The sequence below is a fragment of the Danio rerio genome, chromosome 20, assembly GCF_052040795.2.
Source record: "Danio rerio strain M-AB ecotype USA chromosome 20, GRCz13ab, whole genome shotgun sequence".
Classification (NCBI taxonomy): Eukaryota; Metazoa; Chordata; class Actinopteri; order Cypriniformes; family Danionidae; genus Danio; species Danio rerio.
This window is the reverse complement of record NC_141040.1, coordinates 48,125,031-48,144,401: the sequence shown is the minus strand read 5'-3', so window position 1 is coordinate 48,144,401 and position 19,371 is coordinate 48,125,031. Positions and strand designations below refer to the sequence as shown.

Below are 19,371 nucleotides of genomic sequence, written 5' to 3'. Positions count from 1 at the left end.
TTTGGGAGATCAACTTTTTAATGTAATTGTTGGAAGGACATTAAAGAGTCGCCCTGAAACAAGTCAGATAGAAAACAAATTCCTTTAATGTGCCATGTTTTGAAGAGAGGTGGACCTATGCCAGGGACAAAGTCCTGATTCAAATAAACTGGTTTTAACATAAATATAGCTTCCCTTCTCCCCAAAAACCTGGAAATCTGTCGTCAAACTTTAATAGAGCTATAATGTATTGGATTTTTCTTCACTGTCTCTTCATACTTGTCGGGACAAGCAAACAAACTCCAGACAGATAGTGGGTTCACTCACTTTTAAATTAAAAAGCAACAAGTTTATTCACTTTTTGAAGTAAATCAACTAATCATATTGAAAGCAATGGGTTTACTCACATTTTAAAGTAAAGTCAAATATAAACAAAAAAAAAAAAAACATTAATTCTGCTTGCGTAAATTGATTTATACAGAACTTGAATTTAATTACAGTATTTAAGACGAGTACATTATATGTGACTATAATTAAATTACTAAAAATGAACAGTAAAAGTTGTGAATAAGTAATTTAATAACAGAAACTATTCATTCATACAGTCATTTTCTTGTCGGCTTAGTCCCTTAATTAATCCGGGGTCGCCACAGAGGAATGAACTGCCAACTTAACCAACATTTTTACACAGCGGATGTCCTTCCAGCCGTAACCCATCTCTGGGAAACATCCACACACACTCATACACTACGGACAATTTAGCCTACCCAATTCACCTGTACCGCATGTCTTTGGACTGTGGGGGAAACCGGAGCACCCAGAGGAAACTCACGCGAAGGCATGCAAACTCCACACAGAAACGCCAACTAAGCCGAGGTTCGAACCAGCGACCCAGCGACCTTCTTGCTGTGAGGCGACAGCACTATCTACTGCGCCACTGCCTCGCCAACAGAAACTATTTGAAGTTGTAACTCATTAAACCCAACACTTGACGATCCTTTTGGTGTTTCTAAATAAGTGATAAAGAGCAGTTGCAAATGCTTTACAAAATACATATTTCTGCCGTCTGGATAAACTAAATCTGCAGCAGGTTTTACCACCACATTATTATGTAATTGTGGATAGTGAGGGTATTTTGATTGTTAGAAGAGGTTATTTCATAACATGGAGCATAGCGTTTGTTACTGACATTTCTATGATGTTATTATTATGCAAATTCAATGAATGAAGTTCTCACCTCTTGAGGTCGACAGTGGTGACATTAAAAACTACACCTTTGAGCCAGAGGATCATGAAGAGGCGCTGAGAAAACGGACAGTTTCCGATGCTCTCGCCATCACTGCCAGCCTACAAACACAACCACACATCTGTAAATATACTTTATATCACATGCAGAGAACAGTAGGTCTTCTTCATTTATCATAACATGGAGCCAAAAACCAGTCCACATGTCTTGGGGAAGAGAGTGGATTGAGAATGCTAAAGAGTAATAGCGCCATCTGCTGCTGCCTTCTTGATCCCATTGATGGGCATTAAAGGAACAGTTCATCCAAACCTGAAATCTGAAACTATTTACTCAGCCTTAAGTGTTTCCAAACCTTTATGATTTTCTTTTGTCAGATAAAAACAAAATAAGACATTTTGAAAAAAGCTGAAAAACTGTATTTTTCATGGTAAGAAAAACAACTACTGTGGAAATCAATGGTTACAGGTTTTCAGCATTTATTGTAAATATCTTCTTTTGTGTTTATCAGACAAATAAAACTTGTAAATGTTTAAACATGTAAAGGGTGAGTAAATGATGACAGAATTTTTATTTTGGGTGAACAATCCCTTTAAAGCAGCGGTGCCCAAACCTTTTCTTATGAAGGGCCGAAAACCAAACTTGATTAAGGCTAGTGGGCCGAAGGTAAATATAGTCGCCATGAGTAATTTTCTAATTTATTTAATAATATTTTAAAAATAAATAGAAAACTTTGCCTTATATTAACTAATACAACATAATATTTTTGTACATTTTATAATGAACTTTATTCTATTATAAACAAGATTGTTTTTGTTTTAACAGTAATGAGTTACACTAGTTGCCTTGATTTGCCCACTGCATAGTCTTCTCTCCGTAAAGTGTCATTTACATTTTAAAAATCATATTCATTTAAAACAATTAATTGAAACCTTTCGTTCCAGTTTTTTGTACTTCAGCAAATGAATTTAATCCTTATTCCAAAATGGATTAAATTAATCTATTTCCTCAAAATTCTACACATAATGCCCCACAATGACATAATGTAAAAAAAAAACTTTTTGAAATAGTTGCAAATTTATTAAAAATAAAAAAAAACTGAAAAATCCCATGTACATACATATTCACAGCCTTTGCTCAATACTTTGTTCCAGTTCCTGCTGCTGAAAAACATCCCCACAGCATGATGCTGCCACCACCATGCTTCACTGTAGAGATGGTATTAGCCTGGTGATAAGCAGTGCCTGGTTTGCTCCAAACAGTAACGCCTGGAATTCATTTCAAAGAATTCAATTTAGTCTCATTAGACCAGAGAATTTTGTTTCTTATGGTCTGAGAGTCCTTCAGATGTCTTTTGGCAAATTCCAGGTGGGGAGGGGCTTCTGTCTGGCCACTCAACCATACAGCCCTTATTGTTGGATTGCTGCACAGATGGTTTTTCTTCTATAAGGTTCTCCTCTCTCCACAGAAGAACACCGGAGCTCAGTGACCATCGGGTTATTAATAGCCTCTCTGACTAAGGCCCTTCTCCCTCGATCACTCAGCTTAGATGGCCGGCCAGCTCTTGGAAGAGTCCTGGTAGTTCCAAATATCTTCCACTTATGGATGATGGAGGCAGCTGTGCTCAATGAAACTTTCAGAGCAGCAAAAATATTTTCTGTAACCTTCCCCAGCCTTGTACCTCGAGACAATCCTATCTCGGAGGTCTACAGACAATTCCTTTTTCTTCATGCTTGGTTTGTGCTTTGACATGCACTGTCAGCCCTGAGACCTTATATAGACAGATGCCTTTTCAAATCATGTCCAATGTTGGAATATCAAGCCAATTCCATGCGTGTTCAAGAGAAAAGGTCAGGAGAGGTTTTTCTTCAATGACAAAAATGTTAGTAATTTACAAATGAATAATTCGATGACAGAGCTCTGGGTTACATTACCCCAATGCAATACAAGAATTACATTCAAGAGGTTCGCAACTAACATACATTTCCTGACTTCAGCATATATACACCACCGATCTTAACAGGTGGAGTTTTGGTGTAACGTCACTTGTCAGTCATTGTTCAGTCCTCCATTGGCCGCACCTTCGACATACTTCCTCTTTTTCTACGAATTCTCTGCCCAACAACAAAGTATACTTCTTTCTGTGTTCTGTGTTCAGTTTTAACACCTCTCTTCAGACAGGAAGTTTCTGCATAGCTGAATTTAATTTTGGACCCGCATCTATCTACTTCTGCAAAAATGCTAATTAGTATGCACAGCACTCACCCACAACATTAGAAGTTCAGTTAATATATGACCCTTACATGACCAATACAAATAATTGTTTGATTAAAAGAAAAAGAGACAAAAATAATAAAAAAATGGTTCCTATTATCCAATACCAATCAACTGAATTGACCACAGGTGAACTCCAATTAAGCTGCTGAAACAGCTCAAGAATGATCAGTGAAAACAGAATGTACCTGAGCTCAATATAAAGCTGCACTGCAAAGACTATGAATACTGATGTACATGTGATTTTTCAGGTTTATTATTTTTAATACATCTGCAACAATTTCAAAAAGGAATTTTTTCACGTTTTCATTATGGGGTATTATGTGTAGAATTTTGAGGAAATAAATGAATTTAATTCAAAAGTGTCCCAGTTGACCTAATTCCACCCCTTTATTTATTGGGATATTTTGTTATAACCTATAAAACTATTTTAACCATGTAATGAATAAGGTTAATTAATGAAACCCTGTTTCATTACTAGTTATTAAAGAAAATGTCTTAATAAAATTATTTACTTATCATGAACATAAGTTCCTTTATACTTTACCGTATATGCTATAAAACATCTTGCTTAAAAAGATCAGTTTAATATTGTATTTTGGGTTGTTTACTAAACATTTATTTATTTTTTTTTCGAAAATAATGTAAATTACATTGATGGACTTGTGGATCATTGGATTTAAAAACTGGGAGATCCCTGCAGTACTGTTCTTGACCACTTGAGGTAGCAATCTACCTTTAAAAAACACTAAACTGGGACCAGGAGGAGGAGCAAACACTCGTTTTCATTTTAAAACTAGAATACAAATCTAAAGGTAATTTCTCAAAAAATGAGCATTACAAATATATAGTTTATGCAGATTTGAATTTGAACAGCAGTTAATTTTAATAGCAATGTTCCCTCATTATTTGGAGTGACGATGCTGATGACATTCACTCTGCTTCTGTACTGTACACCTCTGCAGCGAAGCATATCGGGTGTCCCAAAACAGCAGCACTGCTAGTAAAAGAGCAGCTATAGCTTACACCGTGACATAATACCCAGCACAATATCAATTATGCACACTGCATTCATTATCCACAAAAGAGCACCAGGAGCACACGCTCGCCCACGTATTTATACATAATAGCTTCACAGGGACTACCCATGTAGATCCTTCAGTTTTGTATATTTTCTAGGTTAACTGCAGGTAAACACACGTGGGCTTCTATTCATCGACTGCAAAAAGAGATAGTTATTTTATTTTTATTTACTTTTTAAAACTGAGTAAGCCACTTTTCTTAAAAGAGACAAGTTTAGTTCATTTAACTCAATTTTTAAAAGCATGCACACAGTTCATTTATTTAATAATTTTAAGGCAGCATATTTAGTCAATTTACTTAAACTTACTGAAGTCAACTATTTGCTTTAAAATCAACAGGTTTACTCTCTTCGTAAATTGAATAATCCCTTTTTACAGTGTATTTTAAAGGCTGTTTTCTCAATCTCCACCTCACCATAGACCAAACGTCCTAGTTTTATTCACATTTGCATTCTGCATTATTTTATTCATTCATACAACATTTGCTTGATAATATACAACACTTTATTCTACATAAACTGTGGAAATGTGAACTCTAAAGTGCTTAAAATTGATTCCCAATAATTTTTAAAAATCCTTAATAAGAAAGAAATAAAATCAAATTGAACCCGACATTAATCATTATTTAGATTTAGAAATGTATGCAAATGAGCACACATTTATTGAAATACTTGCATATTGAAACAGAAGATTTTAGAAAACTTCTAATGCAATTATTTATTTATTTTTGGTATACTTGAAGGAACTTCTTAAGGAATTTTCTTTAAGATTCATTAAAAAAAAGGCTCATTTTACAACTTCCCTTGTGTTGAGTTTTAGACCATTAACATCTTTCTCAAAGTTTAGATAAATTTCCTATTAAAGCTTGACTTTTATGAAGTTACTTCATGTACTAAGAAGAAAACGAAAAGTAAAAAATAAAAGTGTAATTTTTTTAAAATTATGCACCTAGTTGCAATCAGAATTATTACCCCCCCCCCCTGAATTATTAGCCCCCCTGTTTATTTTTTTACCCTAATTTTTGTTTAATAGAGTGCAGATTTTTTTGTACACATTTCTAAGCATAATAGTTTTAATAACTCATTTCTAATAACTGATTTATTTTATCATTGCCATGATGACAGTAAATAATATTTGACTAGATATTTTTCAAGACACTTCTATACAGCTTAAAGTGACATGTAAAGGCTTAACTAGGTTAAATATGTTAACTAGGCAGGATAAGGTAATTAGGCAAGTCTTTGTATAACGATGGTTTGTTCTGTAGACTATCGAAAAAATATACAGCTTAAAGGGGCTAATAATTTTGACCTTAATGTTTTTTTTTTTTATTAAAATATAAATATTATCAGACATACTGTGAAAATTTCCTTGCTCTGTTGGGAAATATTTAAAAAAGAAAAACAAATTCAAAGGGTGGTTAATAACTCTGACTTTAACTGTGGTTTATTTACTTAACGATTTTAAGGCAACGCTTTACTCGATTTGAGTGAAGTCAACTAATTGCTTTGTACAATGCATTTTTAAAGGCTATTTTTTCAAAATAAGTTGTTTCATACACTAAACTTCCCAGTTTTACTCATATCTGTGTTCCGAAGGTCTTTCCCAGATTTGTTCACACACATTCTACATTTCCAGTTGTGAAATAAGCAGTGTTTTCTGAATTATAGGTTCCCAACGATCCAGCTTTAAAAACCTTTGATTTCTAATATGTAAAAATTAAAATGCATTTTAAGTCTGACTTGTAAATTAGCATGTTTTATAAAATATATGTCCTTATGCATATTTCAAGTCAATATTTGAGACGCCTTCTAACATTAAAAATGCTTGAAATTCTTAATACAATCAGTCAACTGGAAATATGATGATGACTTTGTTTTTACCCTGTTCACCTGTAGTATCAATTGCCTTAATACAGCTTGTTTTTAGTGCAAGGTTCGAAGGGAATCATGGGAGAAAGTGCATTGCATAACACGGCCAGATAAATGAGGCAGATGGTATGTGAAAGGTCAGGCCACTTCCAGTTTCACTCATCTGTCTGTTCTGGCAAATTCAGAACAGAGAGAGACCTGGATGCAGAACAATGAGCTGCTACGATCTGGAAAGTGCAGGACAATAGGCTGGTTTGCTATAGGACCGGTTACTCTGTCGGCAGCTGTAAACAGACAGGGGTGTGACCGACCCACAATGCCTTGTCTACAGCAGTTATATTGTTAAATAAAAAGATTAGGATCTGTTCAGTTCTAATATTTTATTATTTAATTATGTAGGCTGCTTTAGTGTGCCTGCCATATGAGAGGCATCCTCCAGTTAATCAAATGATTTCATGTTTGCTTTCTCAGAAAAGGGTTTGGTGACTTATTTTCTATGATAGCTGAATATAAATATTCTAATATATTTATTTGTGATGAAAGCAAACTAATCTAATACATTTTGTGGATTTATGTATGCCATATGTATGTGTTTTAACTAGGTGTTAAAATAATGAAAAATAATGAAAAAAATGCATTATATTGATACCCTATTGGTTGTTTTTGTTATACTTCAATTGTGTATATTTTATTTTAACTTATATATTATTATTTTAATTTTATGTTTTTCATCATTATTTTAATTAATATTATTCTAATATTTATTTAATATATACTTACAGTATATACCAATAAATATATACCGTTGAAGTCTGAATTATTAGCCCCCCTATTTATTTTTTCCCCAATTTCGGTTTAACGGAGCAGAATTTTTCAACACATTTCTAAACATAATAGTTTTAATAACTCATTTCTAATAACTGAATTATTTTATCTTTGCCATGATGACAATAAATAATATGTGACTAGATATTTTTCAAGACACTTCTATACAGCTTAAAGTAACATTTAAAGGCTTCATTAGGTTAATTAGGTTAACTAGGCAGTTTAGGGTAATTAGGCAAGTTATTGTATAATGAAGTTTAGTTATGTAGACTATCGAAAAATATAGCTTAAAGGGGCTAATAATATTGACCATGAAATGGTTTTTAAAAAAATGTAAACTGTTTATATTCTAGCCTAAATAAAACAAATAAGACTTTCTACAGAACAAAAAAAAATAAAATAAATGATCAAATGTACTGGGAAATTTTCCTTGCTCTGTTAAAAATCATTTCGGAAATATAAAAAAAAAAAAAAAATCAAAGGGGGGCTAATAATTCTTACCTCAACTTTACATATAAAATACTATTATTATTTATATTTATATATAATCATTTAAATTTCATCATTTTAACAATTATTTAATTATTATCATTATTTTAATATTTAAATATATACCTACCATATATATAATTGCAATATATAAATGAAACACTGATAACTGAATTTAATAATACATTTCAAACTTTAGTGAAAATGTTTTTTTTCATACTGCACATATTATGTATCTTGTCAGTTTTAGCACTTAAAATAACTTTTCATTTTCAGCATATTAAAAACGAGTATATATATATATATATATATATATATATATATATATATATATATATATATATATATATATATAGACATAGACAAAACAATTAATGTATAGCATAAAAAACTAATTATTTAATGTAATAGCACTGTTGTATTGAATCTCTAGCTAATTTGACTATGTCAATTACGTATGCTTTCAGTTTTATTATTTAAAATGGCTGATTTAAATTTTTAGCATTTTAACTAGCATAAAGTAGCAAGTTTTATTAATACAAAAAGGTAACATTTTTACCTTTTTACCTTATTTGATCTAAACCAATGTGCAGTCAAACATTGCTCCACACGCACCCAGCTCATGACACTAGTCAAATATCCACGTTACTTTAGAACAGCTATTGAGTTACACTGACTTCACCAAGAGCTTAATAACTCCAGAAAGCTTGTCTTGCACACTCCTAAAGCTTTTTCTGCTTACCTTAACAAATAACTCAATATCAGGCTCTTGACCGTCTCCCATTGTAGTCACTTTCTTTAAATCAGGCAACTGTCCTGATCTGTCACCTACATCCTCCCAGCAGTATTTCACAGATATTTTGGGTGAAATGTCACCGTTAAGCCACGATCTCCTAAATTCTGTTTGTTCTGCTCTTGACCAGCAGCCAATAGCATCAGGTGTTGTAATGTCAGCTCAAACACAGATGAAAGGTGAATCTAGTGCTCTCCCAAACACAGTGATGGAAAAGAGAGGGAATAGGTTTAGTTGGAGGTGAGGCTTCATTTAGCTCCGCCTCCCCTGCCATAAATGGCTTTGATGAGCTTGAGTGACAGATGAGAATAAACCAGAACTGTATGATAGATGACCTTGAAAACATCTGTGAATTGAGACCCTGATTTAGCCTGTAAACACATAATCGATAACCCATTTTAAAAAATATTGGTATTCACTTTTTTTCTGACATTTTTTACTGCAGTGTCAAACATTATATGTATTTATAGGTATGTTATAACATTACATTTATATAATGTGCAATTATATGTATTAGCGAAATGCTTGTCAATTTAACTTGATGCAGCTTGTTTAACTGTTAAAAACTGAAACTTGTAAATATTTTAAGAAGTCAGTTTGATGTAAGTTTTATTTTAGTGTAAATTGAGTGCAAGGCAAATTAGACTTATGTGCAAAACTGGAACATTGCATAAATCCTTTTCGTATGAAGCATGGATTCCATCCGTTAAGTCAAAGATCAAAGAAAAGTTAAGTCAAAGAAAAATCGTCCTAAAAAACTGGTGCCAAATATCAGAAAGAAAAAAAAAAAAAAGGTGATGCCACTATGGGCCTATTTTCTTTTATATTAAATGACTTGCACCTCAGAAGAGAAAATGCAATGAAGGTGTAGTGGCTTTTGGGAGCGTGAGAGCAGAAATTTAAGACAGTTTTAGAGGTATTAATCCTGAAAAATTTTGATGATGGATTTTGGCTGTAGGGTTCAGAAATGGCTGCATTTTAGATGTTCTACAATGTATTCTGTCCACTGGTTTGTCCATAAATGCTGTACATTTTCACTATTTATGCACATTTGGCGTATTCATAGAGCATTGTTTTTTGCAATATTCCAAAATGTGCATAAAAGTAGGTGAATAGAAACAGCTAGTGTTAAGCCTGGTTTATACTTCTGCGTCAAGTGACCGGCGTGACCCACGGCGCATGCAACGCGCGTAGCTGTGCATTTATACTTCTGTGTGCTGTCTCTGTTGGTCTGCATTACACTTCCGAAACGCTAGTGGGCAGTGAGGTGTAAATGTTCCTCTGTGTCGAGTTTCTTCGCTGGTGTTTTGCTTTTCCTGAACACTTCCTGGATGTAGAAGTGGCTCAAACTCGCTCATTTTGAGGCAGGAACCGGCGGACGTGCAACAACTTTAACTATGAGGTAAACACAAAACAAAACTTTCCATCAGGAGCTCCTTCACGGGACTCTACACTTGTAAACAATCGCGCCATTCGAGCGCCTCGGTCCCGCCCAGACTTGTCGGCGCTACCAAGCCGACCAATCATAGAGCTTGCGCTACGCGACGTTGCGACGTGCAGTTACAATTTTTGAGAGGTGCACGTTAACGACGGCCACGGCAAAGGCTATGCGTCAGCGCCGCAGCATACGCCGGCGTTTGACGCAGAAGTATAAATCAGCCTTTAGGCATTACAAAGAGAGATTAAGGCCCAATCTCAATTCCACCCCTTAGCTCTCCACTTTCCCCTACCTCTCATTTTGCATGGTCTTGTGAAGGGGTAGGGGTGTTCCAATTCTCTTTAGCTTGAAGGCGTAGGGCTGAGGGGAAGGGGTAGATGGCACTTTGAATGAAGAATTTTTTTAGGACCACACTCGAAACCAAAGGGTAAGAAAATTTCCCAGAATACACCAGCCACAACAGCACCCAGAAATAAGGAGATCTATATTCATTCATTCATTTTCTTGTCGGCTTAGTCCCTTTATTAATCCGGGGTCGCCACAGTGGAATGAACCGTCAACTTATCCAGCATGTTTTTACGCAGTGGATGCCCTCCCAGCCGCATCCCATCTCTGGGAAACATCCACACACACTCATACACTACGGACAATTTGGCCTACTCAATTCACCTGTACCGCATGTCTTTGGACTGTGGGGGAAACCGAAGCACCCGGAGGAAACCCACAAGAACGCAGGGAGAACATGCAAACTCCATAGAGAAACGCCAACTGAGCCGAGGCTCGAACCAGCTACCCAGTGACCTCCTTGGTGTGAGGCGACAGTACTACCTACTGCACCACTGCGTCGCCTGAGATAATTAGTCATGTGACTTGCGTTGGGTTCGCAGCTTTATGAAAACTTGAGATATTTTTACCTAGGTGTGCCTGGAAGGTGCAAGCTCGTTGTGCCACGTGTGTATCGCTCCCAATATGCAAACGGAAGCAGGGCTTAACAATAAGGATTGCCCGATGACCCGGGGCCAGCGTGAAAGATGCTTGGGACAGTAGACAGGATTATTACAGGCCCAACTGGGCCAAAACTGCCTTATCACTGAAGTTTCATTTGCCTGGGACTATTTGTCAATTACGTGCAAATACAGTCTTAAGCCTGGTTTATACTTCTGCATCAAGTGACTGGCGTAACTCACGGCGCAGGCAATGCGCGTGGCTGTGCATTTATACTTCTGCGCGCTGTCTCCATTGGTCTGCATTAACACTTCCGAAACGCTAGTGGGCAGTGAGGTGTAAATGTTCCTCTGTGTCGAGTTTCTTTGCTTCTGTTTTGCTATTCTGAACACTTCCTGGATGTACAAGTGACTCAAACTCGCTCATTTTGAGGCAGGAACCGGCGGACGTGCAACAACTTTAACCATGAGGTAAACACAGAACAAAACTTTCCATCCGGAGCTCCTTCACGGGACTCCACACTTGTAAACAATCGCTCGCCCCATTCGCGCGGCTCTCGGTCCCGCCCAGACTCGTCGGCGCTAGCAAGCCAACCAATCACAGAGCTTGCGCTACGCGTTGTTGCGACGTGTAGTTACAATTTTTGAGAGGTGCACGTCAGCGATGGCCACGGCGATGGGCTATGCGTCAGCGCCGTAGCATACGCCGGTGTTTGACGCAGAAGTATAAATCAGCCTTAAGAATCGAGAAACGGTTTGTGCTTTTAAGCCTTTAAATGTCACCATCTCTGTGATGTCGTAAACATCATACTGCTTTTCAGTTTCTTTTCTGATTGAACGTTGTGAGCACGTTATTTTTTCCCCATAATCTGGTAACAACCAGTACAGTGAAGAGATGGAAACAAGGCGGCAAGATCAAATTATGAGGTTAAAAGAAAACGTCTGAAACAGAAATTTACTTGGGTGCAACACAACAAAAACATGAAATTGTGTTTTGCACAATTTGCAGTCAGTTTGACAAGTCAGCCATCTTTTGTTAAATAATTTAAAACTCCAATTAAATACCTGCACATTTTACATACTTCTCTTTTTGTTTTCATAACACTTAAAATTTTGTTCATTTTAAATTTATTAACATTTGTAAAATATTTCAAGTCAAGATTTTTGACACATTGTTTAAAATGTGTGGCTAAAAAATAGCTATTAACATTTTTTTTTTTTTTTTTTTTTGTGGTGGGGCTAGAGAAAATTTTGGCAGGGCAAGTAAAAATCTGAACCACTGGCCCAATCAGGCCAGTATAAAAAGTCCATAACGTTGAACCCTGAGAAGCCGCTCGCCTCCTTTGGAAATAACAAACTTAGATGCAGAACAAATGCTAAACTATCACATTTTATTTCCTTTAGTGTTTTAGATTTAAAACAATATCTCTGTGTAAGTAATAAGCAACGAGTATGAGCTTTTTGGACTCGTCTATTACTAGCATGCTGGTTAAATAACAAAAACAAACAAAAAAAACTGCACTATTGGTTTTAGATCCACTATTGGCTTTAGATCCACTTTTAGTTGGACTGGTCTATTTAAGTTGCCTCAAAATAGCAAAATGCTAACAATGCGCTTAAATGCACCTCCTTTTCAGAACAGGCACAAATAGGAACAAGTGCATTAGCTATTTAAACAACATGATACTTTCGCCCGGCTGAAAATAGGAAAAAACCCTTGCGTCGTACCTTGTGCTCCATTGTGCCAGGTGTATGATAGGGCCCTCTATCTTCGCAATTTATTATCACAAAAGCCATTCGATTATACAGGCTAATGTGAAACATAGCACTTTGTTGAATGTGCATAGGTGGTGCTATTGAGCCATTAGCCACATTAGTTTTTTACCACTAAGCCTAGTTACTTTCATTTTTGATACAAGTAAAGGGCAAAGACATATATCTCTCTCCCAGTTTACACTATGTATGTAGGTTATTTGTGGCACAACATTAATATTTAAAAAAAAAAAAAAAAAAAAAATATATATATATATATATATATATATATATATATATGTGTGTGTGTGTGTGTGTGTGTGTGTGTGTGTGTATATATATGTGTATATATATGTATATATATATGTATGTATATATATATATATATATATATATATATATATATATATATATATATATATATATATATATATATATATACACACACATATATATATTTATTTGAATAAAAGTTCAACAAAAGTATAATCAATAAAGTGCATAAAATTTAATAAAAGTGCATCATTTGAAATGCAGTCATCATTTGTGGAAAAAGGTGGATAAGTCTCAACCATTTAACTAATGTACCATCATGTCCCCGTGTAACTATATGACATGTTCATGGCCCAGAAACTCAGAGTAGAGGAATGAGCCGCATTCATTTTTAATGTTGTCCAAGTCACAGGCAGTTCGCTGGCAGGCAACGGCAGGTTATATTTGATCATCTTGTGGAGCCCAGGAGAATAAGATTCCCTAGTAAATATTTTATGAGCTGGCTTTGGTTTATAGTGCGAATTTACGCTCAGAGTTTTCATGTGGACCTGTGAAATGGAGATTACTCATTTGGCTAACCTAAATACAGCTGACTGTCCTAGATATGAGAGAAAAATGATAAACTCATAAACTGTCATGACCATATTTGCAGCACATTTCTTTAGCTTTATCATTTCAGCAGTGATGCTGGGTCAAAAATGAAAAGTCCCATTATGGTGTCTGCATCAAAGTAAATTAACAAATGATATTTTCTATAAATAGAAAACATATTAAAGAGTTAGATCACCCAAAAATAAAAACGGTCAACCTCATTTCATTGCAGATCCCTGAGACCTTCATTCATTCATTCATTTTCTTTTTGCTTAGTCCCTTATTTATCAGAGATAAATGAAATACATCTCCAACTTATGCAGCATATGTTTTACGCAGTACTGGAAAACATGCATACACTTTCATATTCACACACACATTATGGCCAATTTAGCTTATTCAATTCACCTATAGCGTATGTCAAAAAGAGAAACATGCAAACTCCACACAGAAATGCCAACTTTATGCGAATCACCTCAGAATGGTTTCTTAAACATAACAGTTCACTGTAAGTTCACAAGTCAAATGGCCTCCACAGTCACCAGACTCAATCCAATAGAGCACCTTTGGGATGTGGTGGAACGGGAGATTGGCATCATGGATGTGCAGCTGACAAATCTGCAGCAAATGCTTGATGCTATTATGTCAATATGGACTAAAATCTCTGAGGAATTTTCCAGCTCCTTGTTGAATCTATGCCACAAAGGATTAAGGCAGTTCTGAAGGCAAAAAGGCGGTCCAACTTGCACCTAATAAAGTGGCCATTGAGTGTATAAGTTTATAAGGTGCTCAGCTTAAATGAGTAAACCCCTTTTGAAAATGAATATTTCCAAATTCTATAAACATATTAATTTGGTGTTTTTAAAACAAAACGGTTTTATTAGAAAAGTTATATTATAGTTAAAATAAGTGTATGGTCACCTAACATCTTAGGTAGTAGATATACTAGACTAGAAGTATAATACATTTAATTTCAAACGTGGAATTGCAAATAAAAATTGCAAACTACAAAAATTAAAATGGAAATGGAAAAAATTTACAATATCTCCCAATTTTTTTTGTTTTAATGCTTTTTTCCCGGTTTTCCCAAACAAAAAGATAAAAAAATTTTTCCCAACAAATTAATTTTAATTTATTCATTTTTGGACTGGATTGTTGTTGTTTTTTTGTTGTTAATTTCATTCGTTTTGGCTTTGGTGCTGACATATCTAATGTATATGCACAAATATATTACTGTAAATCATCCTATATGTTAATTTAAAAGAGAGATCTGTGAGGTGTACTCATTTATGCTGAGCATCATGTATATTTGTACATGTACATTTCTAGAATATTTGTTATAACTGTGTTTATATATTTATATGTTATTATTATAGTTTTTATTAGAAAACTTGACTGCTGTTGTGTCTGCTGAAAGTGAAAAAATGCTTTGGCTTTTTATTATTGTAGGCTGAACAGCGCCCTCTACAGGTGTAAACAACAGTACTCATGCCAATGCATGACGCTGTTTCAAAGGGCACATTTTCCTCCTTTTGTAAAATATAGTGTGTAAAATATATTATTATTGTTTGTAATAAATACATTTTGTCATAGCAATTATATAGCATTGTTCTAAATAAAACCAAATGCAGAGGCTGTACATACAGTGAATACAGTTTGACTTAATAATAGCACAAGATGAAGGCTGTCTGCCAACAAAACTTACCTTAACATAAATCTTTTTTTTTTCCATTGCTGCGTTCCCGACAGGTTCAATGTAATCACTGCAGTTAAAGATTAACCTCTGCATCATGGCGTTCAGTAGTGTTTTGGCTTTAAAATATGCTTTTGTAAATGTTCAAGGTTTTACAGCCTGACATTCTGTTTAATCTGTTTCAATTGTATGGGAGGGTCTGATTATCTGTGTCTGATTATCACTTTGCTGATGCTGTTTAACATTTAAAAACTGTTTTAGTAAATACTATCACCTCCCTTATTAAGTAGAAACATTTTTATGTTGTTTATTTCTTACATATATTTGACATATATTTGAGGATATTTTACTCCTAGTTCAATTTTGTTTAGCAGTTTAGTGCTCTTCTTTTGCCTTTTAAACAACTAAAGTAAAATATCAACCATGTATGTATTTATTTACCAAAGATAACATAAGTGTAATTATGTCAGTATTGAATGTTATCAGTTTATATTGTTACATTAAGTGCCATTTAAATGCAGAAAAAAAAGACTCTAACCTGGTTTAATTTTATTTTTGCTTAATTTAATTGCTTCTTGATTTTGTTCATTATTTTAGATTTTTTATTATTATTATTATTATTATTATTAGTTTAACTTTAGCTACTAGTTTTATCTAATAAGGGGGAAATAAATAAATGATCAGTCATTTATCAATCATATATATATTCAATCATAAATATTTTTATATGTGCATACAGACAAATGCAAATACACACAGGTAATTATATAATTCAGATACACATACAATTTTAATAACTACAGTTTAACTTGGCTATTTAAAGCCAAGAAATAAGAATATATATATATTTTTTTTTGTAAAATGTCAACAAAATAAATAATCAGCCAAATATAGATTTATTAATACAATTACTTAATTTCATGTCATAATAAAATCTAAAAATGACCACAAAAATATGTAACATTTCAATTATTGTTCAGTTTAAAGAAAGCCAAGAAGAATAAAATCCTTATAATTTTTAAAAAATGTCAACAAAATAAATAATCAATCAAATGTAGATTTATTAATACAACTATTTTAATATTTTCAGAAAAATCTGTAACATTTCAATTATTTTACTGTTTAAAGGCAGCCAATAAGAATAAAATGAATATTAATTTCTTTTAAAATAATAACTGTTCAAAAAGCTCATGATTCGCAGTCATCAAATAATTGCTTCATACTGTTTTTCATTTTACATTCTTCGAGTGATACAAAAACACATATGTTTCGGCACAATGCCTTCCTCAGTGTATGACACAATCCTCTCACTCCACTCTTTTATTCCATAAACAATCACACTGCGTCATTGGTTAGACTGCCACTCGATTTTGATCTCATTTTCATGTCATTATTCCATGATTTACCAAATAAGGACTGTATACCTTCATATCCAAAAACACTATTTCACAGAAAAATAGCATATCAATTATCATCATTTGTTTATGTCTACATCAATACAATGAAAATCCGACAGTCCAAAACATAAAAAAAAAACATCTGACGGCCACTCGATGATTAAAGACAATCTCACCTTCACCTCAACACACATAACTAACCACACATGAAATCTTTACACCCACCTTCAAAAACATCATTTCACAGGAGAATAGCATATTTACATCAATACAATGAAGTTGTATGAAAATAATACAAAATAAATGATCAAATATTTTTATTAATACGTTTATTTTAAAGTTGTCGTAATAAAATCCAAACAATATACACAAAAATCTGTTAAGCTCAAAGTACTGTCCCACTTAAAGACAGCCATTGAGAATAAAATTGTTATTAATTACTTTAAAAAACAAAACAAATGATCAATTGATTACAAATCTATTCATACAAATATTACAATATCAGGACAACCTATAAGTAAGTGCTGGCATTGATTATGAATTTATTATTGCAGGTTAGTTCATGGGTTATTACGGAGTTGTCTTGCTGGCTTTGTAACTCAACAACAACTTCTTTATTCCTGCTTTTTATGACTGTATGTGACCATAAAATATATAATCTTTGAATTGTTCCTGAGGGTTTCTTAAGATCAAATCTTTGAGTTATGTTCACTGCGTCAGAGCATTCCATTTCCTTTTTACGAACTGCAATCATATTCTGACTTATGTCATTTTTATCGACACATTTGTCATGAAATGTGCTATAAAAATCAACTAGAGATATAACAGTATGAAAATGTCATGTTTTACGCTGCAACCCATCACTGGGAAACACCCATTCACTCTCACTTTCACACACATACACTACAGACAATTTTAGCTTGCCCCATTTACCTATAGCGCATGTCTTTAGACTATGTGGGAAACCAGAGCACCCGGAGGAAACCCACACCAACATGGGGAGAACATGCAAACTCCACACAGAAATGCCAACTGGCCAAGCCAAGGCTCGAACCAGCGACCTTCTTCCTGTTAGGCGACATCGCTACCCATTGCAATTTACATTGAAATTGTGACTGTACAATATACAGTATTAATTTTCGATATAATGTGTAGCCCTGAATCACAGATTTAATTGTAATGAATATTGTAAGTCGTAATACTATCCATCACAAAATGTGTCAGGCTTTATCTTTAAACCGGTAATATGAACATAAGACTGAACAAATCTCCTTTCTTTAGTCAGAGTGTGTGATTTTTTTTTTTGCATGCACAGAGATTAAAGCAAAGAGAAGCTCTGGGTTCATTTGCTCAGGTCAGGAGTTTTTGCTGGTTTCCATGTCTGTGCGGATCTCAAAGTTAATGATTCTTGGTGTTGCCTATCACAGTGAACTTTCCAAAGAAAATGAATGGAGATGCAATCAGTACAGGATCTCTACATATGCACAAACCACTGCAGAGTTAATGATCAAGAAAAAAACGTTACCTGAATGAATCATACAGCAACAATCCTTTTTAAAAAAATTTTTCTAGATTTTAGGCCAGTGTGCTTAACACTGATTAACCCATTTAAGATATTTACATGCATTTATTTTTCATTCCACAGCATTTGAGCATTCCGTTGCATTCCTTTACATCAAAACTACCTCTTTATTATTTGTGTGCACTTAAATACAATAAAAATAACAAGTTATTAAATATTATTGTATTTTAAACCTATTTAACATTGAATTAGATATTATTATAAAATAATACATTTAAAATTCAGCGTATAATATAGTGTTGTTATATGAAATGTTATGTGTTATGCAATATTCTTGATATTATTGTTAGAAATTTATTTGTTTTTTTTTTAAATATGTGATAACTGTACATGTGATAATTTGTCAAACTGTAATATTACTTTTACTTAAATGTATAAATAATTCAACGTTTAGTTAAATAGTGATACCAAATAGGGCGATTCGGTGTCGCAAAGTTAGTACGTTCGCCTCACAGCAAGAAGGTTGCTGGTTCGAGCCTTGGCTGGGTCAGTTGACATTTCTGTGTGTAGTTTGCAGGTTCTCCCTGTGTTCGCGTGGGTTACCTCGGGTGCTCCACAAAACATGCGCATGACATGAATTGGGTAAGCTAAAATTGCCCGTAGTGTATGAGTGTGTGTGTTTCCCAGTGATGGGTTGCAATGGGAATGATACCAAATATACATAAATAACACAGTAAGTTAAATATGATTTTCATTGTTACTATTTGTGAAATTTATAAAATTGTATTTAATTTGGCAAAAATAATAATAATAATAATACAATTATAATCTGTCATTTTTTTATACCATTTACTGTTATGTATACACAATAGAGTATAGTTTGTCTTCATAAAAATATCAATGTTATTGTCATTGATTCGGCATAAAATTATATCAGAATATAGAATAATAACTTAATATTTCAGTGTTAAATGCAGAGAAAATCTGAAAATTTACCATAGTTTACCTTGAAACCAATAATCAGCCCCTCTATCTGGGTTCACCACAGCGGAATGAACCGCCAACTTATCCAGCATATGTTTTATGCAGCGGATGCCCTTCCAGCAGCTGCAACCCATCACTGGGAAACATCCATACACACTCATTGACACACATACAATGCGGACAATTTAGCTTATTCACCTATTCACCTGTCTTTGGCTTGT

The 19,371-nt window shown here is 34.1% G+C and overlaps 1 protein-coding gene across 2 annotated transcripts in view; it reads right to left on the bottom strand.

Annotated features, from left to right (window-relative positions):
- Positions 1-19,371, bottom strand: part of clic5b (CLIC family member 5b) — a 39,160-nt gene that overhangs the window by 10,065 nt on the left and 9,724 nt on the right. Inside the window, 2 exon segments of one of the 2 annotated variants that reach the window (NM_001098198.1) lie at positions 1,217-1,326; positions 8,506-8,754. In NM_001098198.1, the coding sequence (NP_001091668.1) occupies positions 1,217-1,326; positions 8,506-8,547 (152 nt within the window). In that variant the 5' untranslated portion in view covers positions 8,548-8,754. 2 annotated transcript variants of the gene reach the window in all.